This window comes from Scyliorhinus torazame, chromosome 15, assembly GCF_047496885.1.
Source record: "Scyliorhinus torazame isolate Kashiwa2021f chromosome 15, sScyTor2.1, whole genome shotgun sequence".
NCBI classification, from domain to species: Eukaryota; Metazoa; Chordata; class Chondrichthyes; order Carcharhiniformes; family Scyliorhinidae; genus Scyliorhinus; species Scyliorhinus torazame.
This window is the reverse complement of record NC_092721.1, coordinates 128,164,508-128,184,423: the sequence shown is the minus strand read 5'-3', so window position 1 is coordinate 128,184,423 and position 19,916 is coordinate 128,164,508. Positions and strand designations below refer to the sequence as shown.

Below are 19,916 nucleotides of genomic sequence, written 5' to 3'. Positions count from 1 at the left end.
TAACGGGTTTAGTACAGGAACAGAGAAGTCTGGGGATATATGTGTCCACTGTGTGAAAGATGGGCACAAATTTGGGAAGTAATGCATTTAAGCACTTTGGAGTAGAAAGGGAGATTGGAGATGAATGACGATTTCACGGACAGAAGGATCAAGCGTAATGTTCTTTTTAATTTCCCTTCATTGTACCCAGTTGCTTTGTTGCACTCTGTGGTCCTCCAGGATTACCGTGCAGCCGCACAGGTACACAACTTAAAGGGACCCTTTCTTGAGCATGACCTGTTTGTCCACTGCTTAAGTTCTGGACTTCTGTGTGCCACATTTTTAAAATAATCTCAGAAGGATTTTGGTCAAGGATGACCTTTTGAGAGAGGGAGCCATTTACAATGACAGACAGAATAAGGCCAAGAAGGGAAGTTGGGTAGTCAGCCGTTTAGCAGGAATGGATATAAGGGAGCAGAAGTGGATCCCATACCGAGCTTGAAAAGAGATTGAAAAGGAATGAATAATAATAATCTTTATTGTCACAAGTAGGCTTACATTAACACTGCAATAAAGTTATCGTGAAAAGCCCCTAGTCGCCACATTCCGGTGCCAGTTCGGGTACACGGAGGAGAATTCAGAATGTCCAAAATACCAAATTACTTAACAATCCAGGTTCAAGACTATGACAGGATAACTTTAGGGTGGCTTTATTTGGTGAGTGAGGGGAAGCTGGCATTAGGTCGCTGTATGTGAATGGATGGTCTTAATTTTGGTGACAATAAAGTCCATGAGTTTCTTATATTTATCATTGAAGGTGAGAGTGGGAAGGTCAGGGAAGTGGGCTTTAAGGAAACAGTTCATTGTGAAGGCAAGTAAAATACTAAATCTTAGAATTTACAGTGCAGAAGGAGGCTATTCGGCCCATCTAGTCTGCACCGGCTCTTGGAAAGAGCACCCTACCCAAGCCCACACCTCCACCCTATCCCAATACCCAGTAACCCCACCCCACCTTTTTGGACACTAAGGGCAATGTAGCATGGCCAATCCACCTAACCTGCACATCTTTGGACTGTGGGGGAAAACCGGTGGACCCGGAGGAAACCCACGCAGACAAGTGCAGACTCCGCACAGACAGTGACCCAAACCGGGAATCAAATCTGGGACCCTGGAGCTGTGAAGAAACTGTGCTAACCACTGTGCAACCGTGCTAAGGAGCAGAACACATGATCAATTTATTGACCGAGAACTAATGGTGATGCAACGCACGACAGAGTGACAATGGTTTCCTGTCGATGATGTCCAAATCATTTTTAAAAAATTAAAATCATCTCCTGGCCCTAGTTGCAATCTTTTAGCCTGCATCTGTTAATGACAGTGTGAAATGAATTACGCAATGCCGCCGGATCAGTTAAGTGTATAAATGGGCTGAAAGAAACAGCACACATCCCACCTTTTTCTCCAAGGAAGAAGAAAATGAAATACTTTCAGGCTCCAATTCTCCTGATACTGCTGAATTCTACGTTTACGTTTGCATTTCCCTTGACGTCTGAGATAAGTCAAAATGATCACAGTTTTGCTAAGGTATCCAAGGATTCAAAAGTGAACCAATAACTTTTCCTTTATTTTAAATAATTTGAAATGTCCAATGTTTGAAAGATGTTAATGTAATGTGTGTTTCTGCTTTTCCAGCAATACCTCAAACGGTTGTATGACTTTGAAGGGGATCCTTTCAATGGTTTGAAAACAAGCAGTGGTGACAGTATAAGAGCAAATATTCTGAAAATGCAAAAGTTCTTTGGCCTCCCCATAACTGGTGAGCTGGATTCTGCAACCTTGGTAGTAATGAAGAGACCTCGATGCGGAGTTCATGATGCTCTTCAATACAATCATTTTCCAGGCAATATCAAATGGCAGCACACAAACCTGACTTACAGGTAGATGTTATGGTTCCCTGGTATTTGTTTATGGTATTTTTGCTAATAGCTGATTCTAACTTATTTTTCCATTATTTTCCAAAAGAATCACCAAGTACACACCGGATATTGAAAATAGACAAGTGGATAGAGCTATTTGGGCGGCTTTCAAAGTGTGGAGTGATGTCACACCGTTAACTTTCACCAGGGCTTTGGATGGTGAAGCAGATATTATGATGTCCTTTACACCTAGAGGTAATTTATAAGCATTCTAATATTGAGATAAATTAGGGAAGCATAATTAAGTATTGTAATGATTTATCTTTTCAACTTTTTTCTGTTATTAGTACATGGTGATGGTTATCCGTTTGATGGACCAAATGGATTTCTGGGCCATGCTTTTCCACCAGGACGAGGACTTGGTGGTGATGTCCATTTTGATGAAGAAGAAACTTGGTCGATGGACTCAAAAGGTATTGAGTCATCGCAGAATATAGTCCAGTGTCATCAAACAATTTCTACAAATTAGGTACTTTATGTACCATGTCAAAATTGAAATTACTGTTATACCTATTTTTCACACTAGCCATGTGGATCATTATATGTGCAGAAATGTGCTCGTTAAAACTCTTTTGGTGTAATACCATTCCTCACCCTAAACAACATTTTACCAGAAGAATTGTGTTGAAGCTGTGATAACAGCTGCATGGTCATGTCACATGCTTGATCATAACATACATAATAAAACATACTGTATAGTTTTAGTTCTATATGATTTTAGTTCCATATTTATTTATTATATGTAGTGTTGTGACTTTATACTAATCAATTCTCCACGAATCACTCATTCTAAACCGAGGCTTTAACATTCTCTGTGTTGTAATAGAATTTTGGAAATGTGCTGTTATGATAGAATGTTACGTATGGATTTGCAGGATACAACCTATTCATGGTGGCTGCTCATGAAATCGGCCACGCTCTGGGAATGGCTCATTCTCAAGATGTGGGAGCTTTGATGTTCCCCCAATACTCATATCTTAATATTCGAGACTTCAGTCTACCATATGATGACGTTCAGGGAATTCAGGCACTCTATGGTAAGTTCAAATCACTTTTACAAATAAGCGCTTACATAACTTTACTTACCATAAACTGCTCCAGTTCATGTTGCCGTATATCAAAAATGTTCCTTGATATTTCAAGGTAAGAATCTGTTATTTAAGATTCGGCAAGCGGTTAATCTGATATGTTAGCAATAAATTAACCTCATTGTTTTAAAATAAAAAGTCAAAATCAATCTTACCCAATACAAATCGACAAATATTTTCAAATGGATACACTACCAGTATCCTATTCAAGTTAATGATGCTAATGATAAATATCCAGTACTCAGAACCAATCTACATTATTTATTTTTAACTGATTATTCATATTGGATATGTTTTAAATATGATCACCTAGGTTCATCAAATAAACCTGACACAAAACCTCACCCAAAGACTCCAGAGAAATGTGATCCTTCTCTGTCCTTTGATGCAGTCAGTAAATTGCGTGGAGAAATTATGTTCTTTAAAGACAGGTATGCAACAATTTTCTCTGCAAATTAATGAAAATACTTCTCTCTATTTCTTCATGTAAGTCATTTACAAGTATCGTGAAACGTTATAATCCCAGTGCAGATCGCTAGGAGACACACTATTCACATCCTATATTAATTTGAGTAAATTCCCTTTACCTCTATTCTATCTTCTACCTCCTAACCAATTCCCTCCCCATGTGGACTCTAATTTCATATGGTCTTATTTTTGTTCATTTATCTTACAATCTGCTATAGTTCTGTTGCTAGCTTTGCGAGGAACACATCTGGTCGGGTGCTGTCAGCTTTTTCTAGACCAGCACCAAATATTGGAACATGAAATAGGTTTTCTCCTTTGATTTCAGGTTTCCCAGGAACAGCAATAATCTCTACTCTCAGCATGTTACTTATTAAATGCTGTTGTGTATTTCCAGCATTTTCTGTTTTCATTTTAATATAATGTTAACAAGCATTGCAGTAGGCAATCTTTACATTTACATGAATAATGAAAATGTACTGTTGCTAAAATGGTGTTCAGGAAATATGGGGCGGAATTTACTGGCTGTTCACTCCGGCAGGATATTACAGTCTCACTGACAGCACACGGGTATCCCTCTGACTAGGGGTGCAGTCAACGGGAAATCCCATTGACAACGGGTGGGACCAGAAAGTCTCGCTGGTGGGCTGCCTCTACTGCCGAAAAACATAAGACCATAAGACATAGGAGCGGAAGTAAGGCCATTCGGCCCATCGAGTCCACTCCACCATTCAATCATGGCTGATTTCAACTCCATTTGCCCGCTCTCTCTCCATAGCCCTGAATTCCTCGAGAAATCAAGAATTTATCAACTTCTGTCTTAAAGACACTCAACGTCCCGGCCTCCACCGCCCTCTGTGGCAATGAATTCCACAGACCCACCACTCTCTGGCTGAAGAAATTTCTCCTCATCTCTGTTCTAAAGTGACTCCCTTTTATTCTAAGGCTGTGCCCCCAGGCCCTAGTCTCCCCTGCTAATGGAAACAACTTCCCTACGTCCACCCTATCTAAGCCATTCATTATCTTGTAAGTTTCTATTAGATCTCCCCTCAACCTCCTAAACTCCAATGAATATAATCCCAGGATCCTCAGACGTTCATCGTATGTTAGGCCTACCATCCCTGGGATCATCCGTGTGAATTTCTGCTGGACCCGCTCCAGTGCCAGTATGTCCTTCCTGAGGTGTGGGGCCCAAAATTGCTCACAGTATTCTAAATGGGGCCTAACTAATGCTTTATAAAGCTTCAGAAGTACATCCCTGCTTTTATATTCCAAGCCTCTTGAGATAAATGACAACATTGCATTTGCTTTCTTTTTTTTAAAAATAATATTTTATTGAAAATTTTTGGTCAACCAACACAGTACATTGTGCATCCTTTACACAACATTGTAACAATACAGATAATAATGACCTTTTTAAATTTAAACAAAAACAACAACAAATAAATAAATATTAAATAACAAAAAATAAAAACTAGCCCTAATTGGCAACTGCCTTGTCTCAGGCCACCCCCACCCCCCCATCCCCCCCCATCCCTCCCCCCCCCCCCAAGCCCTGGGCCGCTGCTGCTGCCTTCTTTGTTCTCCCCTATCTATCTTTCCGCAAGATATTCGACGAACGGTTGCCACCGCCTAGTAAACCCTTGAGCCGACCCCCTTAGGACGAATTTAATCTGCTCTAACTTTATGAACCCCGCCATATCATTTATCCAGGTCTCCACCCCCGGGGGCTTGGCTTCTTTCCACATTAGCAATATTCTGCGCCGGGCTACTAGGGACGCAAAGGCCAAAACATCGGCCTCTTTCGCCTCCTGCACTCCCGGCTCTTGTGCAACCCCAAATATAGCCAACCCCCAGCTTGGTTCGACCCGGACTCCTACTACTTTCAAAAGCACCTTTGTCACCCCCATCCAAAACCCCTGTAGTGCCGGGCATGACCAAAACATATGGGTATGATTCGCTGGGCTTCTCGAGCACCTCGCACACCTATCCTCCACCCCAAAAAATGTACTGAGCCGTGTTCCAGTCATATGTGCCCTGTGTAATACCTTAAACTGAATCAGGCTTAGCCTGGCGCACGAGGACGACGAGTTTACCCTGTTTAGGGCATCTGCCCACATCCCCTCCTCAATCTCCTCCCCTAGCTCTTCTTCCCATTTCCCTTTTAGTTCGTCCATCATAGTCTCCCCTTCGTCTCTCATTTCCCTATATATATCCGACACCTTACCGTCCCCCACCCATTTCTTTGAGATGACTCTGTCCTGCACCTCTTGTGTCGGGAGCTGCGGGAATTCCCTCACCTGTTGCCTCGCAAAAGCCCTCAATTGCATGTACCTGAATGCATTCCCTTGGGGCAACCCATATTTCTCGGTCAGCGCTCCCAGACTCGCAAACTTCCCATCCACAAATAGATCTTTCAATTGCGTTATACCTGCTCTTTGCCACATTCCATATCCCCCATCCATTCCCCCCGGGGCAAACCTATGGTTGTTTCTGATCGGGGACCCCCCCAGTGCTCCGGTCTTTCCCCTATGTCGTCTCCACTGTCCCCAAATCTTCAGTGTAGCTACCACCACCGGACTCGTGGTATAGTTCCTTGGTGAGAACGGCAATGGGGCTGTCACCATAGCCTGAAGGCTGGTCCCCCTACAGGACGCCCTCTCTAATCTCTTCCACGCCGCTCCTTCCTCCTCTCCCATCCACTTACTCACCATTGAAATATTAGCGGCCCAATAATACTCACTTAGGCTCGGTAGTGCCAGCCCCCCCCTATCCCTACTACGCTGTAAGAATCCCTTCCTCACTCTCGGAGTCTTCCCGGCCCAAACAAAACCCATGATACTCTTTTCTATCCTTTTGAAAAAAGCCTTCGTGATCACCACCGGGAGACACTGAAACACAAAGAGGAATCTCGGGAGGACCACCATCTTAACCGCCTGCACCCTCCCTGCCATTGACAATGCTACCATATCCCATCTCTTGAAATCTTCCTCCATCTGTTCCACCAACCGCGTCAAATTTAGCCTGTGCAATGTGCCCCAATTCTTAGCTATCTGGATCCCCAGGTAACGAAAGTCTCTTGTTACCTTCCTCAACGGTAGGTCTTCTATTTCTCTACTCTGCTCCCCTGGATGCACCACAAACAGCTCACTCTTCCCCATGTTCAATTTATACCCTGAAAAATCCCCAAACTCCCCAAGTATCCGCATTATTTCTGGCATCCCCTCCGCTGGATCCGCCACATATAGTAGCAGATCATCCGCATATAAAGATACCCGGTGTTCTTCTCCTCCCCTAAGTATTCCCCTCCATCCCTTGGAACCTCTCAGCGCTATCGCCAGGGGCTCAATCGCCAGTGCAAACAGTAATGGGGACAGAGGACATCCCTGCCTTGTCCCTCTATGGAGCCGAAAATATGCCGATCCCCGTCCATTCGTGACCACACTCGCCACTGGGGCCCTATACAACAGCTGCACCCATCTAACATACCCCTCTCCGAACCCAAATCTCCTCAACACCTCCCACAGATAATCCCACTCCACTCTATCAAATGCTTTCTCGGCATCCATCGCCACTACTATCTCCGTTTCACCCTCTGGTGGGGCCATCATCATTACCCCTAACAACCTCCGTATGTTCGTGTTCAGCTGTCTCCCCTTCACAAACCCAGTTTGGTCCTCATGAACCACCCCCGGGATACATTCCTCTATTCTCATTGCCATTACCTTGGCCAAGACCTTGGCATCTACATTGAGGAGGGAGATTGGTCTGTAGGACCCGCATTGTAGCGGATCCTTTCCCTTCTTTAAAAGAAGCGATATCGTTGCTTCTGACATAGTCGGGGGCAGTTGTCCCCTTTCCTTTGCCTCGTTAAAGGTCCTCGTCAGTAGCGGGGCGAGCAAGTCCAAATATTTTCTGTAAAATTCAACTGGGAATCCGTCCGGTCCCGGGGCCTTTCCCGTCTGCATGTTCCTAATTCCTTTCACCACTTCTTCTACCGTGATCTGTGCTCCCAATCCCATCCTTTCCTGCTCTTCCACCTTGGGAATTTCCAGCCGATCCAAAAACTCCATCATTCTCTCCCTCCCATCCGGGGGTTGAGCTTCCTACAATTTTTTATAAAATGTCTTAAACACTTCATTCACTCTCTCCGCTCCCCGCTCCGTCTCTCCATCTTCGTCTCTCACCCCCCCTATTTCCCTCGCTGCTCCCCTTTTCCTCAATTGGTGTGCCAGCAATCTGCTCGCCTTCTCTCCATATTCATACTGTACACCCTGCGCCTTCCTCCATTGTGCCTCTGCAGTGCCTGTGGTCAGCAAGTCAAATTCCACATGCAGCCTTTGCCTTTCCCTATACAGTCCCTCCTCCGGTGCTTCCGCATACTGTCTGTCCACCCTCAAAAGTTCTTGCAACAACCGCTCCCGTTCCTTACTCTCCTGCTTCCCTTTATGTGTCCTTATTGATATCAGCTCCCCCCTAACCACCGCCTTCAACGCCTCCCAGACCACTCCCACCTGAACCTCCCCATTGTCATTGAGTTCCAAGTACTTTTCAATGCATCCCCTCACCCTTAAGCACACCCCCTCATCCGCCATTAGTCCCATGTCCATTCTCCAGGGTGGACGCCCTCTTGTTTCCTCCCCTATCTCCAAGTCTACCCAGTGTGGGGCATGATCCGAAATGGCTATAGCCGTATATTCCGTTCCCCTCACCCTCGGGATCAATGCCCTACCCAACACAAAAAAGTTTATGCGTGAATAGACTTTATGGACATAGGAGAAAAACGAGAACTCCTTACTCCTAGGTCTACTGAATCTCCACGGGTCCACCCCTCCCATCTGCTCCATAAAATCCTTAAGCACCTTGGCTGCTGCCGGCCTCCTACCAGTCCTGGACTTCGACCTATCCAGCCTTGGTTCCAACACCGTGTTAAAGTCTCCCCCCATTATCAGCTTTCCGGTCTCTAGGTCTGGGATGCGTCCTAGCATTCGCCTCATAAAATTGGCATCGTCCCAATTCGGGGCACACACGTTTACCAACACCACCATCTCTCCCTGTAATTTGCCACTCACCATCACGTATCTGCCCCCGTTATCCGCCACTATAGTCTTTGCCTCGAACATTACCCGCTTCCCCACTAATATAGCCACCCCCCTGTTTTTCGCATCCAGCCCCGAATGGAACACCTGCCCTACCCATCCTTTGCGCAACCTAACCTGATCTATCAGTTTCAGGTGCGTTTCCTGTAACATGACCACATCTGCTTTAAGTTTCTTAAGGTGTGCGAGTACTCGTGCCCTCTTTATCGGCCCGTTAAGCCCCCTCACGTTCCACGTGATCAGCCGAGTTGGGGGGCTTCCCACCCCCCCGGCTTGCCGGTTAGCCATCATCTTTTTCCAGCTTCTCGCCCAGTTCCCACGCAGCTGTATTTCTCCCAGACGGTGCCCCCCCGCCCATCCTTTCCCGTACCCACTCCCCCCTTTCCCCAGCAGCAGCAACCCAGTAATTCCCCCCTCCCCCCACCCCCCACCCCCGCTAGACCCCCCGCTAGCGTAATTACTCCCCCCATGTTGCTCCCAGAAGTCAGCAAACTCTGGCTGACCTCGGCTTCCCCCCGTGATCACGGCTCGCCCCGTGCGGCGCCCCCTCCTTCCTGCTTCTCTATTCCCGCCATAATTATCATAGCGCGGGAACCAAGCCCGCGCCTCTCCCTCGGCCCCGCCTCCCATGGCCAACGCCCCATCTCCTCTCCCTCCCCACCTCCCCCCATCACCACCTGTGGGAGAAAGAAAAGTTACCATACCGCAGGATTAATCATACAATCCCTCTTCGCCCCCCCCCCACTCGTCCCACCACTTTGTCCAAACGTTCATTTTCGTAGTCCAATCATTCCAATTTTTCTTCTACAATAAAAGTCCACGCTTCATCCGCCGTCTCAAAGTAGTGGTGCCTCCCTTGATATGTGACCCACAGTCTTGCCGGTTGCAGCATTCCAAACTTTATCTTTTTTTTGTGAAGTACCGCTTTGGCCCGATTAAAGCTCGCCCTCCTTCTCGCCACCTCCGCACTCCAATCTTGATAGACGCGGATCACCGCGTTCTCCCATTTACTACACCGAGTTTTCTTCGCCCATCTAAGGACCATTTCTCTATCCTTAAAACGGAGAAATCTCACCACTATGGCTCTGGGAGCTTCTCCTGCTCTCGATCCTCGCACCATAACTCGGTATGCTCCCTCCACCTCCAACGGACCCGTCGGGGCCTCCGCTCCCATTAACGAGTGCAGCATCGTGCTCACATATGCCCCGACGTCCGCCCCCTCCACACCTTCAGGAAGGCCAAGAATCCTCAAGTTGTTCCTCCTTGCGTTATTTTCCAGTGCCTCCAACCTCTCCACAGATCGTTTCTGGTGTGCCTCCTGTATCTCCGACTTCACCACCAGGCCCTGTATATCGTTTTCATTCTCTGCTGCTTTCGCCTTCACGACCCGAAGCTCCTGCTCCTGGGTCTTTTGTTCCTCTTTCAGCCCTTCAATCGCCTGTAATATCGGGGCCAACAACTCTTTCTTCATTTCCTTTTTTATCTCCTCCACGCAGCGTTTCAAAAACTCTTGTTGTTCAGGGCCCCATATGAAACTGCCACCTTCCGACGCCATCTTGGTTTCTGCTTGCCTTCCTTGCCATTGTTCCAAAGGATCCGCTGCAATCCGGCCACTTTCCTCTCCTTTTTCCATCCGTGTCCAGGGGGAACACCCTTCTGGTTTACCGCACGGTGTTTTCAGCCGTTAAAATTGCCGTTGGGGCTCCTATCAAGAGCCCAAAAGTCCGTTTCACAGGGAGCTGCCGAAACGTGCGACTCAGCTGGTCATCGCCGCACCCGGAAGTCTGCATTTGCTTTCTTAATTACGGACTCAACCTGCAAGTTTACCTTTAGAGAATCCTGGACTAGGACTCCCAAGTCCCATGCGGCGGGTTGGTCCGCCCATGGTATTGGCTATAAAGTGAAGAGATCAATTGTCAATGCCTGACAATTAGAACACTGCAGCCAATTACCCTAATACTGCAGGGTGCAGCTCTACTTCTAGTTGAGTGAGCTGTTCAGTGTTCAATACCAACATGCAGGTAATAACTAAATATCAATAATTTTTTTTAAATTGTATGGCACTAACCTTTAGAATTTCTATTTAGGTTTCTTTGGCGTATTCACCCACAAGTGCCGGATGCAATGATGTTGACAATCCAAACCCAATGGCCAGATCTTCCCTCAAAAATTGATGCTTCGTATGAAAATGCCTTTCGAGATATTACTCTATTTTTCAGAAGTTAGAGATGTTTCCTGAATTTCATCATCAATGTTGTGCTTTTGTAATATTGAGAAATGTGTATTCATGTCGTTGTAAATTTTCCTACTGAGTGTAATGGATGTTGATACCAGGGATTGGAACATAAACTATAAAGCACTACAAGGTTGGGTATGTAAGGCCAGATGTAGATTAAATTCCCACTGCTGTTCCTCAACAATTAACAAAGTCACTCCACAAGCTGGAAACAAGGCTATGGAACACCAACAGAGTAGATGTTATAGTCATTTGGTGGTACAGAATTTGATTGTTGCTGAAAAAGAGACCTATCAAAGCTTTTCATCTTGCACGCATCAGGTCATTTCACAAGAATGCCAACATAAGGGGAAAATAACAGTTTATACTGTATGAGAAGAGAGCGCTGATTAATTGACAGGTGGACTTTAATTGGTAGAGGGGAAAAATGCACCAGTTGATGATGTTTTAGCAGTTAACTGTCAGTTACCTTGCAATTGGAACCATCTGATACTCCAATTAAAATTGGAGACTTCATAACATTCAGACTATTTGGCAGAATAGACACCCAGGAAAAGTTTGAGCTTTCAAAACCACTGGTAACTCCTGAGTATCTAAGGTCCTGACACTTCCCGAACCTTCGCCTGGACCTTCCAACTAGTCCCCACACACAACCCTGATTACCTCACCACCCCGCGACCCACTGGCTAACCACCCCACCCTTCAAACTACCCCCCGAGCCCCAAAATACCCTCCCAACCCCATGACCACCCAACCAACCTCCCAGACCACAATGGCCACCCCCCCCCCCGACTACACTCCCACCCCTGACCTCGCCCACCTCTCTGATCACCTCCATCCACCCATCACTCGACCACCCTACTCCTTCATCCACTTACCTTGCATTCTTCCCTTCTCTCCTGTGAATGGGTAGGACTTACCATTTTATGGCAGCTCGTGCCATAAAAAGGGGCATAGCTTCACTTCCCCCGATGCTGCTGCCCTGCACTGGAAGGACTCCGAATCCAGGGAGCTGCACATTTCTCACCAGGCCCGGGTCATTAAATTAGGTGAGAAATGTGAAGTCCCAGGGCTGGGTAAGTAACAAGGAGTGAAGTAGCAATCCAATGGTGATTGCCACTCCAAGGAAGTTTTGGGCTACATAATTTGCTTGAATCTTATTGGTTTAAATATCATGCTTAAGCTGTGCTACATTTTGAATGAGGTTTGCAATTCATTTTAATGATGTATTCAAATAAGCTGTTTCAATTATTTTAACAATATAGAGAAAAAATATTGGGCTGTCAACGGATATGACATTTTACCAGGACACCCGAGGAGTATCTATGATTTTGGTTTCCCCAAAACTGTGAAGAAAATCGATGCAGCAGTACAAATTAAGGAGACTGGAAAGACAATCTTCTTTGTGGGAAACAAGTGCTGGAGGTATGAGATTGAACTTCATATAAATATTCCACTGAAATTTTAAATAAGCACACTTTCTAAAAATAATTGCACAATGTACTTTTGTCTATTAGTTATGATGAACGTGCAAAAAAAATGGATAAAGGATACCCAAAATGGATAGAAGATGATTGGCCTGGAATTGGTGACAATGTGGATGCTGTTGTTCAGCACCGCGGTATGTTTTCATACAAGGCACAGTGGTCTTTTTCATTAGCATCTCCAGGATGTCTCAATGTATAATTGCAATAGATTCAATGTTCGGTTTTTACCAGAACACAAACATAGTTCACTTAGGCATAAAAATACTTCAAAATAGTATGGATGTATCGTTCCCCGGGGGGGGGGGGGGCACCCATGCTATCACAGGGATGTATGGCTGAAGGAGGGGCCACGGCACAGCTCCTGATGGGGAGAGAGTGTCTGGCAGAAGAGGGAGTGGGGAAAACTCTAGATAGGGGAAAGTATGGGTAGGGGGTGGGGCGGGATATGGAGGGAGGCTACAAGGGCATGGGGAGGAGGGGACAAGGGGGTAGACAGGCCAGGGAGGAAATTAGGTTTGGTGGTGGTGTGGGTGTAGAAAGCTGGGTATGAGGACAGACATGGCGTCAGCAGAAACAAGCACCTAGAATGGCCATTTTGGATGGCCATCAAGCAAAGGGAAACCCCGGAGTGCAGGGGCACATCCACAAGGTGAACATGGCAACGACGGCTATCTTCAAGGGCCCCTGGACAAAGGAAAACCTGGCGTGCAAGGGCACAGCCATATGGTTAGTATGGTTGACCCTGCAGTGGGGGGCACACAGAAACCACTCATCAGGGGACTTAATGGCCCAGTAAAAGATCCAGAGTCTTCGCCAATCTGAAAAGTCTGAGGGCAATGTTATCTTCCTCCAAGAGACAAGGGAGAAGGACCTATTGAGGGTAATAAAGAGCTGGGTGGGACAGACTTACCAATCATGCTATGGAGCGAGAACTAGTGGGATGGCCATACTGGTCAACAAGAGGACAGCTTTCACGTCGACAAAGACAGTTACAGACCCAGTGGGATGCTATGTCATGGTTAGTGGTGTTCTGAAAGGGGCTCCAGTGGTCCTGGTAAACATGTATGGTTCCAACTGGGACTACATGGAATTCATAAAGAAAACCATGGCAGAATTCCCCGACATAGACTCCCACTTACTCATTATGGAGGGGGGACTTTAACTGCGTACAGGACCCACGGACGGACTGATCCAGCCCCAAATCGGGTAACTATCAAGCATCGTGAGCAGGTTTAACACCTTCATGGAACAGATGGGGGGGCAGTGGACCCCTGGAGGTTCTCGCACCCAAGGGAGAAAGAGGGTGATTAGGGGAGAAATTATTGCATACAAGGCGCGCAAGAATGGAAAGGAGAGGGCGGCTAAGCAACAATTGTTTGACTCCATTGTGGAGGTGGAACATGGTACTCCACAACCCTGACCTTGGAACCACTGGATAAAAGCAAATTACTGCGGATGCTGGAATCTGAAACGAAAGAGAAAATGCTGGAAAATCTCAGCAGGTCTGGCGGCATCTGTAGGGAGATAAAAGAGCTAACGTTTCGTGTCCGATGACTCTTTGTCAAAGCTAACAGACAGAGAAAGTGGGAAATATTTACACTGTGGAGTGAGAATGAAAGATGAGTCATAGCGACAGAAACCCAGGGAAACCGGGTTCTAATGGCCACAGAAACCAAGGGGAAAGGGTGCTAATGGCAGTCCCCAGAGAGAACAAAGGATGTGAAAGGTCAAACAGCAGGGAAACTAACATCAGAGGATGAACTGTAGATGTGGGGGAGGGGAAGGGGGAAGCAAAGAGGAGAAAGGTGAAGGAAAAGTGGATAAGATTGGGGGGGGGAGGGGAATTAAATATATATTAAGAAAGAAAGAAATGGTAAAAGACAGTTAAAATGAAATGGGATGAAAACAAATGGGTCGAGGTGGTTTTGTGAACATGGAGACAAAGCCAGCCGCCTGCTGGCCCACCAGCTGAGAAAGCAGGAAGCCACGAGGGAAATAGCCCACGTAAGGGGCAGGAGTGGCAAACCAGTCGCAGCACCAGAATAGATCACCAAAGCCTTCAGAACCTTCTACTGAAGACTGTACACCTCTGAGCCTCTGAAAGGAGACTCAAAGATCAAGCAGTTCCTCGACAGACTAGACATGCTGGTTGTGGGGTAAGATAACAGACGGGGCCTGGAAGCACCATTAGAACTGAGAAAAGACATGGAGAGCATTAACTCCATGCAGGCAGGGAAGGTGCCGGGATTGGATGGATTCCTGGCGAATTTCTGAAGAAGATTTGCGCCAGCACTGGCCCCACACTTGCGGGAGATGTTTGCAGACTTGCTCGCAAGGGGAACCCTGCCACCAGAACTGGCTCAGGACTCAATATCGCTGATCCCCCAAAAAGACAAACACAAAGAGTGCACATCATGCAGACCCATCTCACTCCCTAATACTGAAGGCCCTGGCAAGGCGGCTGGAGAGCTGCATGCCCGAGGTAGTCGCAGAAGATCAGACGGGCTTTGTCAAGGGCAGGCAGCTAACAGCAAACATCAGGTGCCTGCTGAATGTGATCACGATCCCATCCGGGTTGAGAACACCAGAAGTGATCACCTCCCTGGATGCAGAAAAAGCCTTCGACAGGGTCGAATAGAGGTACCTCAAAGAGATGCAGGAACAGTTTGGGTTTGGGCCAGGGTTCACCGCCTGCAAGAAACTACTGTACAGCAATCCCCGGGTGAGCGTACGGACAAACACCACCAGCTCTGAATACTTACGGCTGCACAGAGGCACAAGGCCCTTTGTCCCCATGGCTGTTTGCTCTGGCAATTGAACCATTGGAAATCGCCCCCAGAGCGGCGAAGGGGTGGAGCGGTACCCAAAGGGGAGACCGAGAGCATTGAGTCTCACGCTATGCAGATGACCTGCTCGTCTACATCTCCAGCCCCTAGCCAGCATGGAAGGAATAATGAAACACCTGAAGGAGTTCTGAGCCGTCCCAGTTTACAAGCTTAACCTGAGTAAGAGGGAGACTCACTCCCGCTCTCCCTTGCAGGGAGGTTGCAGATGATCAAGGTGAATGTACTGCCCAGGTTCCTCTTCCTGTTCAGATCCCTCCCGATTTACATCCCCAAAGCTTTTTTCAACACAGTAGATAAGCTAATCATCACATTTGGGTTTTTTTTGGAGGGAGCCCGAGGATTAGGAAGAACATCCTGCAGAGGAGGGGAAATGTGGGAAGCCTGAACTTCCAGTTCTACCTCTGGGTAGCCACCACAGAAAGTGTACGGGGTGGGTCAAGGAACTGGGAGCAGAGTGGGTGAGGATGGAGGAGAATTCCTGTGCAGGGACACACCTCCGAGCGCTAGCCACAACTGCACTGACACCCCTCCCGGCCAGATATTTGAATAGCCCAGTGGTAGTAGCCACGCTCCGAACGTGTAGTCAAATGAGACAGCACTTCGGGCTGACCAAAATGTCCACCTTGGCCCCCACAATAATGGACGCCTCCTTCAAAAGGTGGAAACAGGACAAGGGGACACTGTACATGGACGGTAGAGTAGCGACTGTGGAGGAACTCAAGGAGAAGGTCCAGCTCCCGAGAGGGAATGACCTAAGATACATACAGGTCAAAGACTTCCTCCACAAAGAAACAATGATGTATCACCAGCTGCCAGAGCAGTCTCTGCCAGAAAGACTATGAAATGCAAGCGTGACCGGGGAGGGGAAGTTTGCGGACAAGTACAGGGGACTGTTAGAAGAGGTTTGCTCACTCCTGGACAAAACAAAGAAAAAGTGGATTGAAGGACTAGGCAGGAAGATAGGGGGAGGGCTCTGGATCGAAGGACTGCATAGAGAAAACTCCACCTCTACGTGTGCAGGGTTGAGCCTAACGCAACTAAAGGTTGCGCACAGGGTGCACCTAACCAAAACACGCATGAGCCGATTCTTCCTGGAGGTGGAGGACAAATGTGAACAATGTCAGGGAGGCACGGCCAACCAAACCCACATGTTCTGGTCTTGCCCCAGACTTGTCAGGTATTGGACGTCCTTCTTTGAGACCATACCCAGGGTTGTGGGAATGAAGGTGGAGCCATGCCCACTTGTGGTGGTCTTCGGGGTAGCAGAGAAACCAGAGCCCTTCATGGGCTGGGGGGCTGATGCCCTAGTCTTTGCCTCCCTGATAGCCCGGCAGAGACTCCTGCTTGGCTGGTGATTATCAGCACCACCCTAGGCTGCAGACTGGCAGTCCGACCCGGCGGAATTTCTCAGGCTGGAGAAGATAAATTTTGCCATCCGTGGGTCGGAAGAAGGTTTTCACAGGTCATGGAAGCTGTTCACCAACTGGTATCAAGACCTGTTTGTAGCCTGCAACCAATAAAGTAGAGAGGGGGACACAGGAAGTTACAGAATAAGGAAGAGAAAGGAAGGAGGGGAGGGCACAGTGGGTGTTGGGGAAGGTGGGGGGCGCGAATGCACCCAAAGATGAACCCAGAACAGGCAGATGAGAAGAAAACCACAAGACTAGTTGCTGGCAAATTACTGCGTGAACCAATGTAAGCAAACTACTGTAAATACGTGTTTTGGCCATGTCTGGCCATGTAGCGTTTGCAATGAAATATGATCAAGCCGAATAAAAGAATGTTAAAAATTGTTGCGGATGCTGGAATCTGAAACAAAAACAGAAAATGTTGGAAAAACTCATCAGGTCTGGCAGCATCTGTGGAGAGAGAAAATAGAGTTAACGTTTCAAGTCAGCGTATTCTGTTTTTTTGTGTAAAAAAAAATACCTTGGGCTGGATTCTCCGTCCTGCCGCGCCACATTTCTGTTTCACCACGCCGGCGGGATGCTCAGTTACGCCGGCCGGTCAATGGGGTTTCCCATTGTGGGGCAGCCCCGCTCCGTCGGGAAACCCCCGGGCTGCCAGCAAAACGGAGCATCCCGCTGGGGAGAATCCAGACCTTTATTCTTTCTTTCTGCCAAGTTTAATTATGAAGACACGTGAATGTATAGTGTAGTAAAAGATAAATATTCAGGAAACTATTTTTACTACTTTGAAAGCTATAAAGACCAATCTTGCCACATATTAGCTTTATTAGCCTCAGCTAATATAATCCTTCAAATAATATGGGATTCTATGAGGTAGATATTTAATTTGCCACCTGTCATGGTACTGATGTTACGATCAGCAGGTCGTTGTAGAAACCACACAATTTCATTTCTATTGGAAAAGAAAATTGACCAGTTTTTCGAAATGCAAGTTGATCCGCAATGATTTTTTCAGTAAACCTTTGCTTACATTTTTAAATTGACTTTTAAAATTATAAACTTTATTTTTTCAGAACACGTTTATTTCTTCCGTGGATTCACAATGTCTGTCTATAACAACCGGAACAAGCGAGTCATTAATATTGTGTATGCAAATTCAGCAATTTGCAAATAATTAATCAATTTCTGCCATTTCTTGAACAATTTAGAATTATGCGAAGATTCAAGAATTACTACGCTTGTCTTTGAATTTTGCTATAATACTGTTCTAGTTTCTGACCTTGCTTTGTCATTTGATTTTCATCTGTAACTATCTTTATTCATTCGAATTGCGAAGTAATTTCAAGGACTACTTTTGTGGTTCTACTTTTATTTGCTAGTATCCACTGATTGCTGTAAGAATTTAAGAAAATTAAAATACTTATGCCTTCAATGCATTTAATCACAGTTATTCCTGCCTGATGGAAATTGTAACATAATTGATCTGAAAACCTTCCCAGTTATCCTCACCTCTTCAGCCAATCCACACAAACCTCAGGGAGGAAAGAATGGCAGATGTCTTTGTGTGTGTTACATTTTTAGATTCTTACTCCACATAATTTTCCCAGATATACTATTTGTGGATTGCGCCTTTCCCTTTTCAGTTTTTATGTAACTAGTAGTCAGTCCAGAGATTAAATAGAAAATACTATTGGGGAAATGTTGACTCTGTTCGACAGACAATTTACACACGGCAAGTTACCACAAACAAAAAGAAATAAATGATCAGATCATCTCTATTTGCATCTTGATAGAGATAAAAATTGGCCAGAACATCAGAAAATACATTTTGCTTTTCTTCCAAAAGTGCAATGGAATCATTTATATTCACCTAAGAAGGCAAGTGGGGCCTCAGTTAATCTCAAAGATGCCACCTCTGATAGTGCAGTGCTCCTTATGAACTGCATTAAAGCACCAGGCTAGAATATGTGTTCAAGTGCTTGGAATGGAGATTGAGCCTGTGACTTTCTGGCCTGAATTTTCAAGCAGACATAAAGACCCTCTAAATGCCAGCAGAATCCAGAAGGCCCACCCCCCCAAAACCTAATCTCTGCCATTTTCACAGGTGAATGGGAGTAAGGTTAGGTTATAAAGTGCATATATGTTCATATAAATCAGCAGCTGCCCCCACTCACATGTGATTTTGGTGAGGTAGGTGTCTGAAACCTGAAGGGTGCGGACTAGATCAGCTGGGACAGGACTGGGCCTTGTGGATTCATTTGGATAGCCCGAGTAACCTTTTGGAGAGGTGAGGTACCCATTTGGATATGGTCCTGGGATAGCGTCAGGAGAGATAAGGCACCATTTAGGAGAGGTAAGGCACCGTTTGGGACAGGTGGGCTACCCATTGGGATTGTTAAAAGTTGATCATCGACATGCCAGAATTGTAAATTGACAATCCAGCATCTTCACCCCACCCCCTTAGTTGATTCCGTCAATTGATTTCCCATCCAGTTTCTGTGGACCTTAAAAAATTTAGGGTCTTCCTGATTTACCCATCCCTTGTTTCAATAATATATACACATTTCCGCACATAACTCTTTAGTTTTTACTGGGCACTGTTTTGGCAGTCCTAAATCAGTCAAGTTCATGAATGACTGGGACTACGTCATAGTGTGCACCATGGTACAAAGCTTTCCCAAATTGGGATTACAACCAGTTCAGTCCTTGCTTCATGTCTGTGTTTCACAATTGAGGTTTCTGAAAGGTGAATGTGCAGTTCTGAAATTCTCGCAATCACAGCTTGTGGAATTCTACGCTTGTTGAAGAGACCGGAGAGGTCACTCTCAATCTTGCTATTTGTCCTGAATCTCAACTTGTAGTCCCTGCACCTTGCCTTTAGGCCCATCTGAATCATCCTCACATGGGTAAAGACTCTCATTTCCACATATGTCCTATTTCCTTCATCATTTAAAAAAAAATCTATTTTATCACCAACATGTATCACAACATGTTGCAACACATCAGCACCCCGGGAAACATACTCCCAGCAATCAACTATACATTCTGTGCACATTTTCCCCCTTTTGCACCCTCCCCCTTCTCCCCCCTCCCTGCGACGAGCAGCTCCTGAAGCACAGTCAGAAACGCCCCCCACCTTTTCTCAAACCCCCCTGCTGAGCCCTGAACTCATATTTAATCTTCTCCAACATCAGGAAGTTGTACAGGACACCCAACCAAGCCGCTACCCCCAGTGGCAATGCCGACCGCCACTCCAGTAAAATTCGCCGCCGTGAAATCAGAGAGGCTAAGGCCACGATATCGGTCTTCCTCCTCTCCCTGCGCTCCGGCT

The 19,916-nt window shown here is 46.3% G+C and overlaps 1 protein-coding gene across 1 annotated transcript; it reads left to right on the top strand.

Moving 5' to 3' along the window:
- Positions 1-1,423: 1,423 nt before the first annotated feature.
- LOC140391813 (collagenase 3-like) lies at positions 1,424-18,017 on the top strand. Its single transcript, XM_072476727.1, has 10 exons — positions 1,424-1,563; positions 1,672-1,916; positions 2,002-2,150; positions 2,243-2,368; positions 2,831-2,992; positions 3,357-3,474; positions 10,695-10,828; positions 12,109-12,268; positions 12,361-12,464; positions 17,659-18,017. The coding sequence occupies exons 1-10, from the start codon at positions 1,456-1,458 to the stop codon at positions 17,757-17,759; spliced, it is 1,407 nt and encodes a 468-aa protein (XP_072332828.1). The 5' UTR covers positions 1,424-1,455; the 3' UTR covers positions 17,760-18,017.
- The last annotated feature ends 1,899 nt before the right edge of the window (positions 18,018-19,916 follow it).